We start from the raw sequence: 19,804 nt of genomic DNA on the forward strand, positions 1-19,804 counted from the left end.
TGCGGGTTGCTTCTGCGACGATAGTTGGGCTGCCAGATCATAAAAATACCAAAATGTAATACATAAATATTTCAATATTCACCAATATATAAATTATTGTATTGGATTTATTAATATGTATTGCATGAAAAATTAAAAAAAACATTTAATTATACATTTATGCAACGACAGCATGTCTGCCAAAGCAAATTTCAAATTTGTAGCTCCATTAACGGTGCTGGCGTCAGCTGTTCGTTGTTATCAGGCGGGTATATAAAGAAGCAACCGGTTGAATCCACCGCAATTTATTCAGTTCAGCGGCTCCGCAAGCAGAAACACACACACAGGAAATATGACCAAGACAAGAGTTTACGTTATCGGCGTGGGCATGACCAAGGTACGGCCGCTGAAGTTTGACCTTTGTGCTGTCTTTTAATTTATCATTATTTTGTTGTATCCCTTCCTAGTTCGAGAAGCCCGGCCGTCGTGCTGATGTCTGCTATCCGGACTTTGCCAAGGAGGCCATCACCAAGGCTCTGCAGGACGCCAACATTAAGTACGAAGAGGTGCAGCAGGCTGTGACCGGTTACGTCTATGGAGACTCCACCTGCGGCCAGCGGGCTGTCTACGAGGTGGGAATGACCGGCATTCCCGTCTACAATGTGAACAACAACTGCTCGACAGGATCCAGCGCCCTGTACCTGGCCAAGCAGATCATCGAGTCTGGAACCTCCGACTGTGTGCTGGCCCTGGGCTTCGAGAAGATGGAGCGTGGCTCCCTGGCATCAAAGGTGGGACACAATCCCTATATGATTCTCCATATACTTATCTCCTGTATGCATGTACCAACAGTACTTTGACCGTGCCAATCCCATGGAGCGTCACATCACCGAGATGGGTGAACTTACCGAAATTGGACCTGGACCCATGGCCGCCCAGATCTTTGGCAATGCTGGCAAGGAGCACATGAAGAAGTACGGCACCAAGCCCGAACACTTTGGCAAGATCGCCTGGAAGAACCACAAGCACTCCGTCAATAATCCGTAAGTTCGGTCGAAAGTTCACTTGCCACACGCTTATCTTATCGCCGAGAACCACCGACCATCATCATCAGTCCACTCCATTGCCTGAATTCAGTCGGGAGACCGATCCGTACACGCGTTTGTTTTATCTCTCGGACTTTGTTGGTTCCAGCTACTCGCAGTTCCGCGATGAATACACTCTGGAGCAGATTATGAAGTCGCCGCAGGTGGTCGAGGGAGTGCTGACCAAGCTGCAGTGCTGCCCCACCTCTGATGGCTCTGGTGCTGCTATCCTGGCCTCCGAGCAGTTCGTGCGTCGCCATGGCCTGGAGAAGCAGGCTGTGGAGATCGTGGGCATGGAAATGGCCAGTGACCCAGCATCCACATTCGCGGACAAGAGTCTGATGAAGATCGCTGGCTACGATATGACTGCCCTGGCCAGCCAACGTTCTCTTGCCAAGAGCGGCTACAAGCCCCAGGATGTGCAGGTGGTGGAGCTGCACGATTGCTTCTCCGCCAACGAGCTGGTGACCTACGAGGCCCTGGGCCTGTGCGGCGAGGGCAAGGCTGGCGAGTTCATTGATCGCGGAGACAACACATACGGCGGCAAGTTTGTGGTGAATCCCAGCGGTGGCCTCATCTCGAAGGGTCATCCTCTGGGAGCCACTGGCCTGGCCCAGTGCGCTGAGCTGTGCTGGCAGCTGCGTGGTCTGGCAGAGAAGCGCCAGGTGAACGGTGCCAAGCTGGCGCTGCAGCACAATCTGGGTCTGGGTGGGGCTGTGGTGGTGGCTCTGTACCGCCTGGGATTCCCGGGAGCAGCCAATGCCAAGTTGTAAATGTTTAGAATCGGATTTTGTACATATTTACTATTAAACCTGAACTCTTTTAGACTCTTAATCCTACAATCTATTTCCAATCTCCAGTCAAGTCGTAGATTAGATTATTCACCGATTTCACTTGCGTTTCAGCTTGGTTGCTGCCTGACGCTTGCCACCTCTGCAAATCCGACGTAATCCCAAGCAGCCAATAAACAGCAGAAGTATGACAGATATTACCACCAAGTAGATATCCAGCGAGTAGTAGACAAAGCGGGACAGATGAACCGCGCTGGGCTGGTTGAGAGGAGCTCCTTTGGTCGCGGCCACATGCTCAACCCACCAGATGGCCGTTTCCAGAGGCTGCTGCACGCGATTGTTATACGCGGAGCCCACGGCCAGTGCCTTGGCCTTGAAGGAGGGATCCAGCGCTTTCGTGACCGTCTCGTAGACAGTCTGCTCGCTGAGCTTATGGAAGTCCAGACGCAGGGCCATGCCCCGCTGCACCAGAGATTCGATGTTCAGTGACTGATCGCCATACATGGGCATGCCCACAATGGGTACACCGCTGGACACCGCCTCCGAGGTGCCCATGAGGCCGCCGTGCGACAGGAACAGCTTGACATTGGGATGAGCGAATATGTCGCGCTGTGGCAGCCACTTCATGATGTGCAGATTGTCGGGCTTGTTGGGCAGCGTCTCGCTCTCCCACTTCCAGATGACCTGCTGCTCCAGACGGCCAATGGCGCGCACCATGGCATCCCTCTTCGCATCGGACAACGTACTGGCGCGCAGCTGAGAGCCCCAACTGATGAGGATTACGCCCTTGGTGGCCTTATCGAGCAGCTGCTGGAGATCAGCGGGCAAGGGCTTGGCCGGCTGCAGGTGCACTCCGCCCACTTCAATGATGTTCGGAGGCAGAGGCTTGGGTCCACTCAGCGAAAAGTGCTGGTTGAGGAGCATCAGGGAGGTGTTCCGCACCATCACTTGTGTGGAAGGCAGCCCCGGGCCGAATTTCTGGCGCACCAAGGCATCGGCAGCGGAATAACTGAACATTCGGTAGAGCATATTAATCGAATGCACTGTGATCCAGTTGCCCAGGCGACCGGCAAACGACATCTCCTGCGACTGTCCCATGAAGAGGGCCGATATATACGAAGGGATCAACGGCGCACCCATCCGTTCGTAGTGCCAGGGCATCAGAGCACAGCTGCTCATGCCAATCACCGGCGCCTGCAGCACATGCGCCACACTCATCAGGCAATCCGTGTTGAAGTGCTCCATTAGGATCACATCATAGTAGCCGGGAGGATGCTCCAGGATCGTTGCCAATGCTTCACTGTTCAGCGTGCTATTGCAGGCCTTCTTGCCGGCAACGTAGAGCATGTAGAACTCTGCGTAGTGGAACAGAAATGGTAATGGCCGCTCGAATTCCTTAGGAAATTTTACATAGGTTTAGTTTCATGGAATCTATCAGATATTTTGCCCTTGGACCTACCGTCATTGGAATGACATCCGACAAGTTGGATGAAGGCAGCAGATAGTCCGTATAGCCGGAGGGAGATTCCTTATCCGCAAAGGGACTCAACACATCCACGCTGTGGCCGGCCGCGACCAGTCCGCGCAAAATCGGATGAAAGAATTTGAAGTGGCTGATTGCTGGATGAACAAACATGCCCAAGATCTTCAGAGAGCTGGCCGTACCTGTTAGGGACATCACCGCCAGCAGCGATAGCCACTTGTAGGTCTGGTTTGCAATCATTTTAGCTGTGGTGGCGACAGATCAAAATTTTCATCATGATTAAGTATAATTTTGCGTTGTAAAGCTTAGTTATTAGTGTGTGTGTGTGTGTGCCTCAAAAGCACATCTAAAATTAACAATTAAAAATTTCTACATTTCTATTTACATATGAAATTATCAAAACAAAAATATACTCACCGGCTTTTGTTTTTAGCCCACTCGCAGACCGATCCGTTGCTGGCAAAAGTTGAGCATCAACTGAGGGAATGAGCCCGCAAAAAAATAATTAAATTGTCATGGCCCCATTCTCATAAAAGGGAAACTCTAGAGAAGAGAAATTTAATAGAAATTCAAAGAGTTAACTGCCTATAGCTGGTTCTCTTTGTTACTATTTGGTGGCTGAGAGGCAATGATCTCGATAGGTGGGGGTAATATTTAAGTAAAATATTTAATTCGAAATTTATATTTTCGTTTGTTTTTGCACAGATTAAATATTTAATGAATATTAATCTGACTTGGAATGGCAATTAAAAGGCCTCTCTACGACCATTTGGCAGTGCTATTAAAATTCGAATTCCAAAGGTGATAAGGGGCATAACCATTAAGGAAGAGCTAAACCAAAAGATCAACTCCTCTAGCTAGCTGAGGGTAGAGGGAAAGGTATAGCGTTCTATTTGAGTAAGCGCCTAAAGGGAATGCTAACCCTGCACACTGGGGAAGAGTATTCTGGAATTACCAGGTATAACAATCTTTTTGGGGCACATGTCTCATATAAATAATGAAGCCTAAAAGCATATTACAACAGCTAATGGCAAAGGCAGAAATTATTCAGAAATATGGGAAGATATATTTCCGATTTTATTAAACATTTAATTTGGTTTTAGTCCGATCTACGATTATGTTACAACTACAATTGTAATCCTTGATCAGGAAGCGTCTGTACACTAAAAATTCTCTTACACAAGAACATATAAAATATCACATACACAACAGACGATGACGGATGACAGATTTTCCTCCCACTATTCCCGCTTTGGCTTCGCCGCGGGCTTAGAGCCGCAGCAGCGTCGGACGAGCGCCAGCCAACTGCCGATGATAATGGCCAGAATAAGAGCCAGGACCGCATAGCAGTCGAGGGAGTAGTAGACGAATCGGGACATATGCACGGCGCTGGGCTGGAGCAGGGGAGCACCGTTGGTATGGGCCACATGCTCAACCCACCAGATGGCCGTCTGCAGAGCCTGCTGCGGGCGATGGTTGTACGAGTGGGAGACGGCCTTGGCGGCATCGTAGTATCTAAGAGGAATAAATACAGTTAGGAATAATGATACTCCAGAGACAGAGACACACTCACTTTTTGTCCAATGCCTTTTTCAGGGCGCGCAATACGCTGTTCTCCCCGATATCCTCGTAGTTCAGGACCGTGGCCATTCCCCGCTGAACCAAGGCGGCGCTGTTCAGAAACTGATCGCCATACATGGGTGTGGCCACCACGGGTACGCCGCAGTAGGTCGCCTCCGAGGTGCCCATGAGACCGCCGTGGGACATGAAGACCTTGACATTGGGGTGGCACAGGATATCGCGCTGTGGCAGCCACTTCATGATGTGCATATTGGCGGGCTTATTCGGCAGCGTCTCGTTCTCCCACTTCCAGATGATCAGCTGCTTGAGGCGTGCGGCTGCCCGTACGATACCATCCCGCTTGGCAGCGGACAGGGAATTGGCGCGTATCATGGAGCCCCAGCTGATGAGGATCACCCCGTGCTCAGCGTTGTCCAGCAGTCGCTGCAGATCCGCGGGCAATGGCTGCGACTTTTGTATGTGTATGCCGCCCAACTCGATCACGTTGGGTGGCAGTGGCTTGGGCCCACTCAGGGAGTAGTGCTGATTCACGAAGAATAACGAGGTATTCTTCGCCAGTTCACCCACGGAGGGCAGCTCGTGGCCGAACTTGTATTGCACCAGCTTATCGGCAGCGGGTACGGAGAGTAATCTGAAAGGAAGAGTTGGAAATACTTTTGCAGATAAAGATCTAGGCGGCTGTCCACCTACTTGTACATCCAGTTGAGGGCATGGAAACTGAACCAGTTGGCCAGGCGTCCCCCAAAGTTCATGTCCTGCGACTGGGCCATGAACAGGTTGGGTATGTGGGAGGGTATTATCGGTGCACCCATCCGCTCATAGTGCCAGGGCATCATGACGCAGCTGCTCAGTGCAATCACTGGCGCCTGCAGCTGATGGGCCACTCCCATCATGCAGTCCGTGTTGAACTGCTCCATGATGATCACATCGAAGTAGCCCTGCCTGCGCTTGAGTATCTGCTGCAGTGCGTCCGAGCGGAGAGTGAAGTTGCAGGACTGCCTGCCCCAATCGTAAAGCAGAAAGAACTCTTGGAAGTGACCGTAGAAGGTGCGTTTCTCAAAGATCTACAATGGAAAACCAAACACAAATGATTAATGAACTCGGATCCTCCTTCTTCTCTGTCTTACCTTTAGATCCACGCTATTTGTGAGCTTTTCAATGCCTGTTAGTGGGTAATCCTTGTAGCGCACAACCGGATGTTTGTCCGGAAAATGGGAGACCACACTGACATCATGACCCGCCTCGGCCAGACCCTTCATGATGGGATGAAAGAAGTGGAAGTGGCTGACACCGGGATGGGGAAACAGACCCAACACCTTCAGCGGGGGACCGGCATTGACCTCGACCCCCGCATTGGCCAGGGTCAGGCCGAGCAGCACTAAGGTGAGCAGCGACGAGCACATGTCTCTACAAGTAATTACAAAAAAAAAACAGAACAGTTTTAATTATCGACGCAGAGAAAAACACTTGTTGCCTTTTGGGGGATTGGTTGGGGTTCTGTTTTGTATTTTCGTCTGACCTTGGGGGGCTAAGCGTACTCAGCGCATGACACGAATACGAATGCAAAAATTTTTGTAAAGAAAATTATGTAAAGAATGCACGGGGAAAGCACAAAAAGAAAACACAACAAAAGCCCCATGGCACATTGCATCACAGTCTGTGGTCTGTCTGGGTGAGGCGTTAATTGAAATTGTTTTACTCGATTTACACGTTTTATTTATGGCAGCGGCAGGCGACTTTTTCCTCCAAAATGATTGATTTTACTGGAACTATTCGCTGGTATACACACATGGTGCCTGCCGCATGTCAGCTCCTGCTCTCTGCGGAGAGATCAATGCACACTTACTTGTTTGGATGCCGACGAGCGACTGACAGAACGGGAAGCAATGAGGGATGGGATGCCGATGAGGGATGGGATGGGGAAGAAGCCAAAACGAAAGCTCGGTCGGTCAATGCACGAAAAGCAAACGAAAAATGCGCTCTGTCAACGATCCGATCGAAACCGAACCGAATATTGTGCGTCGTTGTCTTTGGCGGAAGCTTTGCGCGCTCTCTCTCTGTCTCCGTACATGATGGAGAGCTTGATAACCGAATATCTCTGCACAACAGGAGAGCGTGAAATAAGGAGAGCTTGAATGAGAGAGAAAGGGAGAACGGGAGCAGGGCACCTTGAGCACGAGACTAACGACAAATAAAACGCTATATCATTCAAGATCGTCTGACGGTTGTTTATCAGTCATTGCTTGCACACATGTTCGCCGCCAGGCACTGCTCTCAATGATTACGTTTCAATATTTACAGTTAACTGAGATTGGATTGTTTGTCACAAGTATTTCTGTATTTCTGTGAGAGAATGCTTAATACCTGAAGGAAACATAAGTAGACATAAAGTAGAAGTGGGAAAGAAGATGTAATCCCATAAATTTATTTCGTGTATTACGAGTATAAAGCATTCTCAGTTTTTATAAATCTGGAGAGATAAGATTTATATACACACATATGTAAGTATGTATGCAAATGTATGATCGTTATTTTCGTAATCTGGGATACAAATTTTCTGGAAAATTTTGTTTTGTGTTTAGCAAATTCTAGGAAATGTTTATTCTATAATTAAATTTGCCTATTATACGAGTAGGCACCGTATCTGTTTTATATATGTATGTACACATTGTTTTATTCAAATATTTCGAAATAAGTTCAATGACATTTTCCCATTCTCATGGTCTTTTGTATGTGTCAAGCTTTAAAATTTGAAATCTATTTATTCTAAAATGTAAATTGCGGGACATTGAACCTGTTAAATATGCCATGCGGCAGCTTTGTGTTTTTGTTTTGCTTTTTGTGTACTCCAAAAGATCACATATGTATGTATGTATGGGTTATGGATATATAGTATACTAACAAATTAAAACATAATGAAAGTGTAAGTAGATGGAATGATTGATTACCTTTCGACTGAAAAGTGAAAGTGATTTATAACATTTGAAATTGAAATATAAGAATTGAAAATCGTGTGGTTTGGCATAGTGCAAAATTATTTTGGGTATAATACACTACACAAAAAGGGTTTTAAAGAGCAATAAAAATAAAGACCTTGCCAAATCTTGGCCAAATATGTTCAATGAGATTTTACTCGTTCTAAATATAAGCAGATGGAAATATCAATGAATATCAATGAATCAATAAAGGTTAATTGGATGCCACTAAAACTAAGAGAGAGTGTATTTCACTATCATTGATAAGACATACATACATACATATGTATGTGTGTAAATTTTGTTGTCATTAATTAATTTATTGAACCTTTGTTTTCCTGTTTTTCGAAGTTTTAAATATGTCGAGAGTTCGCCGTAAAAGTCTAGCCAGCTGACAGATGGCCCAGAGAGGTATTCCAATGACTGCCAAGCAGATCAGGTAAACATCAATGGAGTTGTAGACGAACCAATTGATATGCCGGGCTCTGTTTTCGAGCAATGGGGCGCCGCGTGTATCGATGACATGTTCGATCCACCAAATGGCCAGCTCCAAGGGGGACTGCGGACGTTCCCGGAAGGCCTTTGCCGAGCGTCGAACCTTATCGGCGAATCTGTAAATATTTATACGTTAGAGTTGGAGCGTTGGAGACTACTGTAGAAGCATGGAAATACGAGACCAAAGAATTTCTCTTACCCTTTCTCGAGTATGGTCTGGAGACCGCTGGTTATGTGACGCTCATCGAAATCGCCAAAGTCAACAATGACACCGAAGCCGCGCTGTGCCAGGGCACCGGCATTCAGGAACTGATCCCCATAGAAGGGCGTCACCAGCATCGGAACGCCACAGTGGACCGCCTCCGTGGTGCCCAGGAGTCCGGCGTGCGAGATGAATCCCTTGACCCGGGGATGGCACAGCAGGTCACGTTGCGGCAGCCAATCGAAGGTGAACAGATTGCTGGGCTTGTCCTCTGCCAATGGTTTTCCACTCTTCCAGCGCATCAAAAAGGTGTAATCCTTCATTTGGGCAATGCTCTTGAATAGAGCTCGCCGCTTCTCATCCGGCAGCGAGGTTGGATCGACCATGGAGCCCCAGCTGATGTATATGACACCGCTTACAGAGTCCTGCATGATCTTTTCGAGCAGCTGAAAGAAGTGAACAGTAGATGAGGGATTTTTGTGTGGACTCTCGACGATCGGATGGTTTACCCACCGCTGGCAGGGTTTTCTGGGGACCTATTTGCAATCCGCCCACTTCCACGACATTGGGTGCATACGGACGGGGCCCAGTCAGGGCGTAGTGCTGGTTAATCAGCATCAGGCTGGTGTTCTTCACAATCTCATTGACGGGCGGCAGTCCGAAGCCGAATCTCTGACTTATCAACGCATCTGTCTCCGGCTGGGTAATCCATCTGTTGTCCAGAGAGAAATAAGCGATTGCTGGGAGATGGGTTTGTGGGTCAGGGTGGAGTGGACTGGCGCTACTCACTCGTACAACGTGTTGACTGTGTGGAAATGTACGAAATTATTGACGCGATCGATCAGCCCCATCTGATCGGTGTAGGTCAGGAAGTTCATGGGCATAATGGGGTTGATGTAGGGCGTACCCATACGCCTGTAGTGCCACGGCATGATGGCACAGCTGCTGAGGGCAATCACAGGGGCATTCAGCAGATGCGCCACTGCCGTCATGCAGTCGTTCGAGAAGTGCTCCAGTATGATCAAATCGTAGCGCAGCGGCGAGCTGAGCAGATCGGCGATCAGGGGCGAGTTCAGGGCCGCACTGCAGAAGCGCATGCCCCAGTTGTGCAGCATGAAGTAGGTGGGAATCTTGTAGGGCAGACCCAAGGGCTGCCACTCCGATGATTCAAATGACTGAAAGGTGAAACATGTAGCCTCTTATTGATCCGCTCCGATACCCGCACCTACCGTCAGATCAATGATGTCCGTCAGCAGTGGCGCGCCCTTAAAGACATAATCCGTGTAGTTGGCCATCGGCTGAGCCAGCGGAAAGTAGCTGTACATGCTGATGTTATGGCCACGTCCCGCCAGCGCCACGAATATGGGGCGAAAGAACTCAAAGTGACTCTTGCCCGGATGTGCAAACAGGCCCAGTATTTCAGCGGCTTCGCTGGGTGCAGGCATTGGCAGCAGCAGCAGCACCACCACCACCAGAAATGCCATCGGGGTCCGGCGCCACCTGAAGCCACACAAAAGATCAAAGTTAACTGAGTGGAAACAAAAGCCTGAGATACTTTGTATCTGCAGCAGCAGCAGCCGCAGCAGCAGCCGCAGCAGCAGCGCTGCTTGACTGCACTTGCAGCTTAAACGCTTTTGTCTCTAAGTATATATGCTAAGATCGTGACCGGAATTTGGCTGGCAATTGTTTTTGGCTAGACCTTTTGGCCAGTGGATTTTCTCGACACAAGCGTTTACCACAAAATGTGGCGACCATTAAGAGGTGTCCACCCAAACGATATAATTATGGCTTTCAAAATGTTCTTGTGGCAGACCTTGTCTGCGAAGCTTGATGCCAATCTATCTTGTAATAGATCTTTATTGCGTATGGTAATTGTTTTATGGTAATAGATCTTTGATTTATAGGTTCAAGTTCCTTTAGAAATATTCCATAATAGGAAAAATAGGAAAGAACTCCTGCTCGGACGTTCTTTTGTGGAAACAGATCCCTTCAACGATATTCTTATAGCAAATTTTTATGCACAATAATTTATATCTATTTCAATATCTTTTCTTGTTTACGATCAGTTTGTGCCACACCCGATAGTTTATTTGGATAGTGCCTTCAACTTTGTAGAGTTTAATGGGCTTGCAAGGCAATTTCTTGATTGAAAACTTGATACAGCAATTACACACAGCACGCTTGTTGATTGAAATGTGACTTAGATTTATGTCCCTGATGATTTAACGACACTTCAGCTATCACTGGCAGGTACTAACTTGCCCGTTTTCCTTTTGCTATCCATGGATAATAGAAGTTCAACTTGTCAAAGCCACGATTCGCGATCAACTGAAAAACGTTGCAACTGCAACGGCTAGAGCCATGGCTCAGACGCGAATCAGAGGCTGCCCTGTTGCAGTTTCGCATTTCCAATGGCAACAGTGTCTTATATATATATATATACATATGTATGTATTTGCACCCAACCCGACACATCGTACCGCACCGTACTATATGCCATGCAATGCCAGTCATGAGCAATTTGCGGTGAGCTATTAGATTGCCCAATCCGAGTACTTGGATGCGGCCAAAGAGAGGGCTAACGGCTGATGAATATGCAAATTGTATAAACGAAAATATACTCGTAAGTACGATGATAGACTTAAATAAATGCAATACTCGTATCAAGTAATAGGAAGCTAGAACAATGGAAAATATTCATTAGGTGTTTATACAGAATTTAATGTTGATCAATAATGAATGATCGTTAATGAAATGGAATTCGTGGGGGTTCCATAGCCTAACTCAACATACCCTTACCTATCATTTGAGAATATTCTCTATTTCCTCACTGAGCTAGGCATCACTTTACTGCAGAATTCAATCAAATTATATTCCATATACCAAGCTTTTATCCTTACATAATCTTTCTAGCACTTTATTTTGTGGCAGGAACATAAAATAGAAGCTGCAAATATTAATCAAGGATATGATCAACATTCATGTCGTCGAAGAATTCTACATTAGAAATATACAAACAGCTGTTGATCACGTAATTCTACATACGTATAGTGTGTATTTTTCGTGGCATACTTTTAGACTTCTCCTCGTACACTAGCGTCGCTAATATTAGGACAGCTTACATATATTAAGCAAATGAAGTTTTTGTATTAAGATTAAAGATCAGAATAAATATTTCTGTGACTAGTGCATTAAAAATAAGTTTTACTTGTAGCACTAGAAAAAATAAAAAATAAATCAAAAATAAATACAAATACAAATAAATATTCGCGAATCTACCGAAAGAAGATAATTAGTTTGATAATATTAGAATTAAATAAACAATGAATCTTGGCCTATATATTTTTTGTATTTTTGCATACGATTCCTTTGCTGCATGCAACCTGATTTTCTCTATGCCATTTCATCCGGGTCTCATCTACATTTTCCAAACAGCAATCAGGAGCGCACTGCCTTTCGGCAGTCACATAAAGTACACTTAATGGACAGCCCTCCATGACTGCCGACTGTCGTCAAAGATTCGACATGCCCTGGGACCCCTCTCCTTCTCCGTCTCTCCATCGTCACTCCGTTTGAGTACTTTGAATTCTGCTAATTAAAATTCACTTCTGACAATAATCGTAATTTCTGAGATACTAATTTCAAAATGTTGCACCATATAAAATATCTTCCAAATGGTTTCCGTTTAGATGGCAAGAAGTCGTTAAAATTTAGGGAAAATAATAAGCAAAAATTTTCACGTCTCGCCTAATTAGCGCAGCAGTCACAACAGTGAAACAGAAACAGAAGCAGAAACAGGAAAGAACTTTTCCGACTTTTCCTTGACTGGACGCTGGACTGGGCTGTCAACAGCTGTCGTTGGTGGCAACAGGCAGGGGGGAGTGCTGATGAGGGGGTTGAAAGTCCATGTCCGCGCCGAGGAGCGTGTGTTTTAATATTTGCGTCACGTCATTAAAAGTGTGACTTAATTGTGAACAATTCACAAGTGAAAAGTGCTAAATTTACGACAGATTATCAAATCAAGTGTGAAGAAAGAATAGGCAAAGTTCCTGAAGACTGGCAGACGTTTTCCAGGCAGCATCAACAGATGTGTGGGGTGCCCTTCCCACTTTCAAGGTGTTGCCCTCCCATTGGGGAAATCGATAAGCATCGAGAGAGTTGGGGGGGAAGTTAGCTTTCCACTTTGAAAGCAGAAATATTGGGAAGAATTTAAGACCGAGGTTTTACCTACTCTTGCATGCCGATTGATGCTTTGAAAGCTTTGGGAAATTAATTTTAAAAACATTAATAAATAAATAAATAATGCTGATAGAATCTTAGGATATTGAGATTGAACATATGTATGTACATATATACTAATCGTACATCCAGTCTACTGTTTCACACTTTATAGGAATTTCTTTCTCCTTCGCGTGGAAACCCTTTAACAATAATCATATAACCCTCTGTAAGGGAAGGGCACACCCACTTTTTTCTTTTATAAAAAGGAAACAACATTTTCCGGTATCAATTTATTTTAACGTCTTGACATTTAAACTTTGGCTTTGGCGTTTTTCACACTTTTGGCCATTTATTTCGATGGCAATAAAATGGAATTTAAAATGATAGGAAATCTTATTGAAAATTCACAGATAAGCGCCCCCCCCCACCCCCCAAAAAAAAGGGTTACGTTACGTTATGCGGCGCGTGTCCGTTTCCAATTTGGGGGCGGGGCCATTGGCATTTTCCAGTCATTTACATTTAATAGAAGCGCATGAAAAAGATAAGCACAAGGGGGGAGAGACTGCGAGTGGGAGAGCGCATGCGAGTGTGTGAAATTTATAACAAATCAATAAAATGACAATAGGTGCAAACTTCATCGACACGGCACGGTGCCCCCCACTCGGTGGAGGAGGAGGGCAGGGCGGACGTCGCTCCATTGATACTCGTACTCGGATTGGGAATTGTCGGACCACGAGTAGACTAGAGGTGTGTGTGTGTGTGTGTCAGAGGGTGTTCCCGCTACCCCTCTGGTCGACACCAAATCAAAATGAAAGTTTTCGATAAACAATTTTTCGCACGGAAGTGCAATTTAAAGTGAATGCCTCGTATCCGTAGCCGTAGCCGTATCGTATCCCTTGCCAATTCCTTTTCGCCTGCTGGCAAATGCGGAAATTATACAAAGAAAGTTTCTAATACATTTGTTACCGCCGCCAGTCAATCGCTCTCTGTCTCGCTGGTCTTTTGGGCATCAAAAAGGATTTTCGGGATGGGTTTCCTTTGGGAAACCAGATAGTAGAGCGGCAGTGTGGAGGCTTTGGTGAGGAGTAAGGAGATGTGATTGAATGCAATGAATAATACAATTTTAGTAGCACTTTAAATCGTCAAATGCCAGATTGGAATAGAGCGAATGCATGTGACATAAATACGCCATCAATGGGCAAACTTTGCGCTCCTATAAGTTCTAAGATTATTCCTATGGATATTTTAATTTACCAGCATGGGAATGGGATATCAAACAGGTATGAATATGCTCCCCCCCCATTACACTTTCACGCACAAATTAAAGGCGTGAACAATGCGTGTGCGTGCTTGTCTATCTGCGAAAACTCTCTGGAACTCTCTGGAACTCTCACTTTTCCCCTCTGCCATAATGCACACATTTTCCACCGCCTCGTATCAGTCTTAGGTCTAGCACTTACAGGCAGGTGTCTTTAATTGACAGGGCAAACTATTTATTGCCACGTCACGTGATCTATAAACGTGCGACGCCAGCCTGGAAGACAGGAAGTGGTACGATACACCTCGCCAGCAGAGCACACACACCCCCCCATACCCACTCTCCGCTATGTCTTATGGCTGTGATTTAAGCCGACTTTGACTTTGCCTTCGACTGAGACATTTTCGAGCAGAGTAAAGTAAAGTAGAGTAAAGCTTAAGGTGTACGCCAGTCGCCAGGTGTCGCGCGTTCTCGTGTATTGTGAATATATCGATTAAAAAAGTTGGAGCACCTCTGGCTGTGTGTGTGTGTGCTGTGTGCTGTGTTGCTGTGGGGGTACAGTCATGGGTTGCTTTGGCTATTTCCGTGACAGTAATCAATTTATTTTTGGCAGTGCGCCGATTGCGTTTCCGCTTCAAGAACATGGAACGTCTGCTCCTGTTGCAACTTTTTGCCTGTCTCTCTGCCCCCGCCCCCACCCCCCCCTCTCTCTCTGTCTTGCTCGCTTTCCCATACCCTCACATTTTTGTCGCTCTTGTCTGCTTTGGAAACATTTCATTTCGTTTTGGCTTTTGGCACAGCGATTTCCGCCCAAAATGTCGATAAATCATCAAAACGAAATAGTCCAGAAAGCAGCAACAGCAGCAGAAGGAAGGAAGGAAGGGTGAGAAAGCGATTGGTATTGGCATTGGTATAGCTATAGGTAGATCCTTTCCTTTCAGGATGTTGGCGTGATAGATAAGTTGACAGCACAATTGAGGGGTTATCGCTGCGATTGGAGCTCCCTCTCGCTCTCTCTCTGATTGTGTCTCTTAATCAATCTTCTTGGGCTTCTTCTTTTTGGGCTCTGGCAATTAATTAATTTGCAAGAAAATAAAGTTGACGGCACGTGACCAGGACATGCTCTTATATACATACATACATATAAAGGATAATGGTATGAGCACTTTGTGTCCTTTAAAAATTTCAGTCCACTATCAGCAGAAGTCCTTCGATGTTGTACGACGCTACGCGGCTGGAAGTCGAGTTCCTTTTAGGGTCAAGTGCTGGAATTGATGTTTCGTTTATGATTTATCGTCACTTACTTGCCGCGTCATGGGCATAGCAGAAATGCCCGCCACTCGACCCCTAATGGTCGACATATTGCACAATGCAAAAACAAAAACTAAATTAGACATTAAGCAAGGGGAGGGTTTCCGTTCCAGAGTTGTCCTCGTCGTCGTCATGCTGTCATAATCATCACAAGACAGCATCCATCCATCGCCCGTTTTGCAACGCCCACATGTGGCACCACCACCACACCACCCCCCCTCAGCCACTGCCATCCCGTGTAGCCCTTCGTAGACCTCTGACTGCCTGGCTGCCTGGCATTTACTGATGTAATAACCATGTTTTCAGCTTGTAATGCGGCAAAGGGGAACAGGCAAACACTTTGCGGGGGTGAAAGTCAAGTTCCCAAGTTTTTGGATGAGCGAATGGCTGGAATGGGGGGGGGGGGGGGGGGGTTGCAGGGGTGTGGGTCATGGGTCGAGGGTGGTCCGAGGGTTGCCTTTTGCGCTACTTTTCAATTGTTTTTGATGTTAAATGTGTGATAATTTAATGACTGTCGACGCCCGACTACGGACGACCCACGGACCCACCCAAGCGACACTGGATATATCTTTGCCGTATCAAAACGGAGTGTCCTATGGCTCAATTCAGTTTTGAAATGCTCAGCGCTTAATTTACTGGAATAATAAAAATGTTTTTGGGGCATAAAAATCTCTGTGGCTGGCGATGATTTGTGCACTTTCGATGTAACAGATTGTCTTTTAATGCTTCCCAATTTCCGCAATTTCCCGGCCAAACAGTGGCTCTGTCTGTGTGTCTGTGTGTGTGTGTGTGACTGCCACATATTATCCGGTTCTGGGGGGGTGGCTGATGCTGACTGATTTGGTTTCGGGTTTTTCCGGTCTGTGGGAATTTTCAACTGCCTGACAACAGTTGAGTCATCCGAACTATTTCACAGATCCAACTAGTTCGCAGACTGAGATCAGCTGAGCTACCCCATCCACCCTCTACACTGCCTTTGAAACCAGTTCAGATCGGTGCTGACTCTTTTTTGTTGTGTTTTGCATACCCGTCCAGCGATTAGCATAAGCCTTTTGAGCGCCTCTTCTGCCACTATGAAAGTCGCAGGTGGAAGAAGTCTCGCTGGAATCATTTGCCAGGGGAATGCCAGGCCTGAAGGGGTTTAGTTATAGCACAGCTGGGATGCCATTTGGGTTGTTCCAGAACTCTCGATAGTTAGTGTAGAAGTTCTGTAAATTAAATAAAATAAAATAAATAAATAAAATAAATAAATAAATAAAATAAATAAATAATTGATTAGTTTGTCCAAATATAAACCTAATGTAATGAGATTTTGTGATATTTTTGACTATCAGATCGGATGTATCTTACAATGAATATGTTGGCTGTATTAAAATTAAGTTAAATTATTCAATAATTCTTAACAAATCGATGCATTTTGTAGTTTTCAACACTTGACCCAATGACCGACTTAATTTCACATTTATCTTATTCTAAAACTATTTCAAGTTCATGTTGAGACGAACTTTCACTACATGACCAATTTTCCTTATAGAACATTAAATTCTTATGCTGCGAGAACGCCCCGTCCAAAGTCTACCCAGCGTAAAGCCTACAAAAAAAAAAAAAAAAAAGGGAAACCCACACAAAAACTAATGAAGATTTATGCAAATGGCCGCGTGCAAATGTTAAAGCTTTTGATTTGTCGCTAATGTGAAAATATGGCGCATGAATGGAAAAAAACCGAATATCAAATGTGCGAAATATAATCGTCCAAAACACACACACACAACGCACGAATCCAACGTCTGAATATGAATCCGAATATGAATCCACACATATCCACATTTGCATTTGCCTGTGACAAAGTGAGGCAGACAGCCGCAAACAATGAAAAATGACGACGACGACGGCGGCTTAGGCGCGGGGTAATTTAATTTGGCAAAAATGGAAACGGAAAATCTGCAATAAATACGGAAGGATATTTGCCAGCAGCAGCAGGACACGTGACTGCAATTTATGAAACGGTACGCAATTAATTGCATATTTTTTGTGTACAATTTGTATAAATTTATTGCATTATTTATGACAAATGATAGCCAACAACAATCAATGTTGGTTTCATGTTGGCGTTAGTCTCTCCGCATCCATCAGCCATCAGCAAAAGTGCAGGGCATTGAACTGCTCCCGATCATTGCTGACCATATTGTTGTACTTGAAAGCCGCCGCCTGGGCATGGTGTCCGCTCGGGGAGCTATGGACAGTCAGCCTGCTGCCGTTATTGTTGTTGCGCAGGAAACTGTCCGCCGGACTGCTCGAAGTGGCATACTTTCCGCCCAGAGAGTCCACGTTTCGCATGGGGCTCAGGTGCTTGGCTGGAATGGCCTTGCTGGGGGTACGAGTCTGGTGAACCATCTTGGCTTTTTGTAGGTCTTTTCACAGATTCAAATTCGAGCTGAGATGAGCTGGCTTTGGTGGGGATTCAGGGCACACTGGATAGGCGAGTGAGCACGGAGAATTCCAGACAATTGCCGCAGTTGCTAGTGCGAGAGCCGCCTTTCTTGGAAGACAGATGCTTGGAGAGACTGAAAGGAATACAAAAATTAAAGAATTTCGTATTAGTTTAGGGAAGATCTTGGAATGGAATTGCCGCTGCGGCTCGGGGTCTCTCACCTAATATTATTAAGTAGCTTCGCTTTGGTGTCCGGTGTCTTCATTGACACATCTGTTGCTCTACGTTTGGGGAAATTTTGTATAAGATCTTTGAAAAGATTCAACTGCGAAAGCGCCACGAATTGGTGTGTTCGATGGCGACGTGTGTGCTCCGCTTTTATACTCCCCAACCCAACCAATGTGCCTGCTGCCTCAGTCTCTCGATCATCACGCGGACGGAGCGTGCTGCCGAAACTAGTTTCGACCGTCAGAGACATTCGCTGTGATGCAAAAATCTCTGGCCAGACATGCGCCAAATTTCTTGTTTACGCCGAAAGAGTTTTGCGTCAATGAAACGGGCTCTCGGGCTCTGGGGCTCACTTGCCACGCGGTCAGAGCCCATAGACGCACTCATTGATGGCCCAAAATCATAAACAAATCCAAAAGCCGACAAAGAATAACAAATAAAATATGGGGGGGGGACTACCATGCAGAGCTGGACTTTCCCCTAACGGACACTCCATGGCGAGAAGATCTCTCTCTCTCTCTTCCAAGAATCGGTGGCTATTCCACTGAAACGCTTCCATCATATGGGGTTCCTCTTGCAATCGGCTAAGCTTTATATAGACACTCGAAACAGGGATCTTACGGCATCTGTCTACAGCGATCGCTGAAACCTGTCTTCTTGCTTTCTTTCTGAATGTCTGGGGCCACGTTTTTAATTAGTTATCATCCATGTGTCTGGCAGTCAACGGAATTGTTTTTCGGCAGACATATGAATATTGGCTGTACGAGTGTGCGTAGGATTCCAATCAGGTGCAGGGTGCAGGCGGTTGACATTTAAAGCTGCGGCTGAGACGGTCAAAGTACAACCCATTTGAGATATATTGGAGATATTGTTAATTGTTGTTGTTGTTGGCTGTCTGGAATCCTAGCTGGTTCAACTTGTTTTAGCATTTTCAACTGGGCCTAGAGATGTTGAATAATATTTTTAGTGGGAATGCAAAAAGGGATCGGGGCTATAAAATTAAAGGACTATCAATATATTAATCGTATCAGATTTGTTTAAAGATTATCATGACTGAGTGCCACATTTTCATGTACCCCTCTACCATTTTCCAATGTCTTTGCCAGTCCTTTGCCTGGCTCTCATTTCCCTGGTATGTAGTTGCCAGCATAGCTCAGATCGGCTGTCTATATGGCGGAGTAGGTAAACAACAACACATTAAAATACTATAAGCTAGCCACTGGCTGTTGAGCTCTCGAATTGGCTGATGCAATGCAGGGGAGACTTTTCATCATCAGCCACTGTGGCTCATGCATAATGAACGATGATATAGTGAGCAGCCGATCTACATATTCATTATACATATATGCAGATATATGTCCGCTACACCACGCGTCATAGGGAGAAAGATCTGTTCTGTTAAGGACAGAACCTCAGAAGGGAGACCTTTTCGACCTGCTCAAATGTTGGCCAAGAAAGTTAATGGACTAGCCGGCCGGTCTCAATGGTAGTCGAGTAGAGCAAACAGTGGGGCAGATACTACGTGAGTAGTAGCAGGTATCTCCAGATCAGGTGTCTTTGGGTGATACCCATTAAAGTAGAAAACTGAGCGGTTCGAATGGAAGCTGCTTGGATGGATAGCTCTTGAGTATCGGGCAGTTTTCATTGGGCCAAGAGGTAGCTGTGTTGTCGCTTCTCGCCGTCTCCCCGTTCGGGTGAGTTGTTTGCGAATGTTTCGCAGATTAAACCAGTCTGGCTGATAACTCTCATTTGCATTGTGGTCGT

General features: G+C 45.9%; 6 protein-coding genes across 8 annotated transcripts; 1 reads left to right on the forward strand and 5 right to left on the reverse strand.

The window, feature by feature from the left end:
• Window positions 1-265: 265 nt before the first annotated feature.
• LOC111079701 (sterol carrier protein 2) lies at window positions 266-19,581 on the forward strand. 2 transcript variants are annotated; one of them, XM_041594766.1, is made up of 6 exons: window positions 266-376; window positions 447-770; window positions 832-1,022; window positions 1,174-1,811; window positions 5,531-5,536; window positions 19,541-19,581. In XM_041594766.1, exons 1-6 carry the CDS (start codon window positions 332-334, stop codon window positions 19,564-19,566), a joined length of 1,230 nt encoding a protein of 409 aa, XP_041450700.1. In that variant the 5' UTR covers window positions 266-331; the 3' UTR covers window positions 19,567-19,581. The 2 variants fall into 2 exon arrangements, with proteins under 2 accessions (XP_041450700.1, XP_022230659.2); XM_022374967.2 differs by lacking the exons at window positions 5,531-5,536; window positions 19,541-19,581 and having other exon boundaries at window positions 1,174-1,894.
• Window positions 1,824-3,803, reverse strand: LOC111079690 (UDP-glycosyltransferase UGT5). Its single transcript, XM_022374956.2, has 3 exons — window positions 3,756-3,803; window positions 3,315-3,583; window positions 1,824-3,250 (listed from the first exon to the last, which is right to left on the reverse strand). The coding sequence occupies exons 2-3, from the start codon at window positions 3,576-3,578 to the stop codon at window positions 1,955-1,957; spliced, it is 1,560 nt and encodes a 519-aa protein (XP_022230648.1). The 5' UTR covers window positions 3,579-3,583; window positions 3,756-3,803; the 3' UTR covers window positions 1,824-1,954.
• On the reverse strand, window positions 4,403-6,863 carry LOC111080987 (UDP-glycosyltransferase UGT5). 2 transcript variants are annotated; one of them, XM_022376892.2, is made up of 5 exons: window positions 6,766-6,863; window positions 6,047-6,326; window positions 5,610-5,983; window positions 4,912-5,550; window positions 4,403-4,853 (listed from the first exon to the last, which is right to left on the reverse strand). In XM_022376892.2, the coding sequence occupies exons 2-5, from the start codon at window positions 6,320-6,322 to the stop codon at window positions 4,580-4,582; spliced, it is 1,563 nt and encodes a 520-aa protein (XP_022232584.2). In that variant the 5' UTR covers window positions 6,323-6,326; window positions 6,766-6,863; the 3' UTR covers window positions 4,403-4,579. The 2 variants fall into 2 exon arrangements, with proteins under 2 accessions (XP_022232584.2, XP_022232591.2); XM_022376899.2 differs by lacking the exon at window positions 6,766-6,863 and adding an exon at window positions 6,628-6,646.
• On the reverse strand, window positions 8,199-10,988 carry LOC111080980 (UDP-glucosyltransferase 2). The gene is made up of 6 exons (XM_022376882.2): window positions 10,850-10,988; window positions 9,821-10,091; window positions 9,381-9,766; window positions 9,105-9,303; window positions 8,589-9,037; window positions 8,199-8,505 (listed from the first exon to the last, which is right to left on the reverse strand). Exons 1-6 carry the CDS (start codon window positions 10,873-10,875, stop codon window positions 8,214-8,216), a joined length of 1,623 nt encoding a protein of 540 aa, XP_022232574.2. The 5' UTR covers window positions 10,876-10,988; the 3' UTR covers window positions 8,199-8,213.
• On the reverse strand, window positions 17,407-17,775 carry LOC111081095. The gene has a single exon (XM_022377039.2). It carries the CDS (start codon window positions 17,773-17,775, stop codon window positions 17,518-17,520), a length of 258 nt encoding a protein of 85 aa, XP_022232731.2. The 3' UTR covers window positions 17,407-17,517.
• Window positions 17,843-18,349, reverse strand: LOC111081089. The gene is made up of 2 exons (XM_022377027.2): window positions 18,034-18,349; window positions 17,843-17,945 (listed from the first exon to the last, which is right to left on the reverse strand). Exons 1-2 carry the CDS (start codon window positions 18,288-18,290, stop codon window positions 17,843-17,845), a joined length of 360 nt encoding a protein of 119 aa, XP_022232719.2. The 5' UTR covers window positions 18,291-18,349.
• Window positions 19,582-19,804: the final 223 nt, after the last annotated feature.

The sequence above is a fragment of the Drosophila obscura genome, unplaced genomic scaffold (genome assembly GCF_018151105.1).
Source record: "Drosophila obscura isolate BZ-5 IFL unplaced genomic scaffold, ASM1815110v1 contig_36, whole genome shotgun sequence".
In the NCBI taxonomy this organism is placed as follows: domain Eukaryota; kingdom Metazoa; phylum Arthropoda; class Insecta; order Diptera; family Drosophilidae; genus Drosophila; species Drosophila obscura.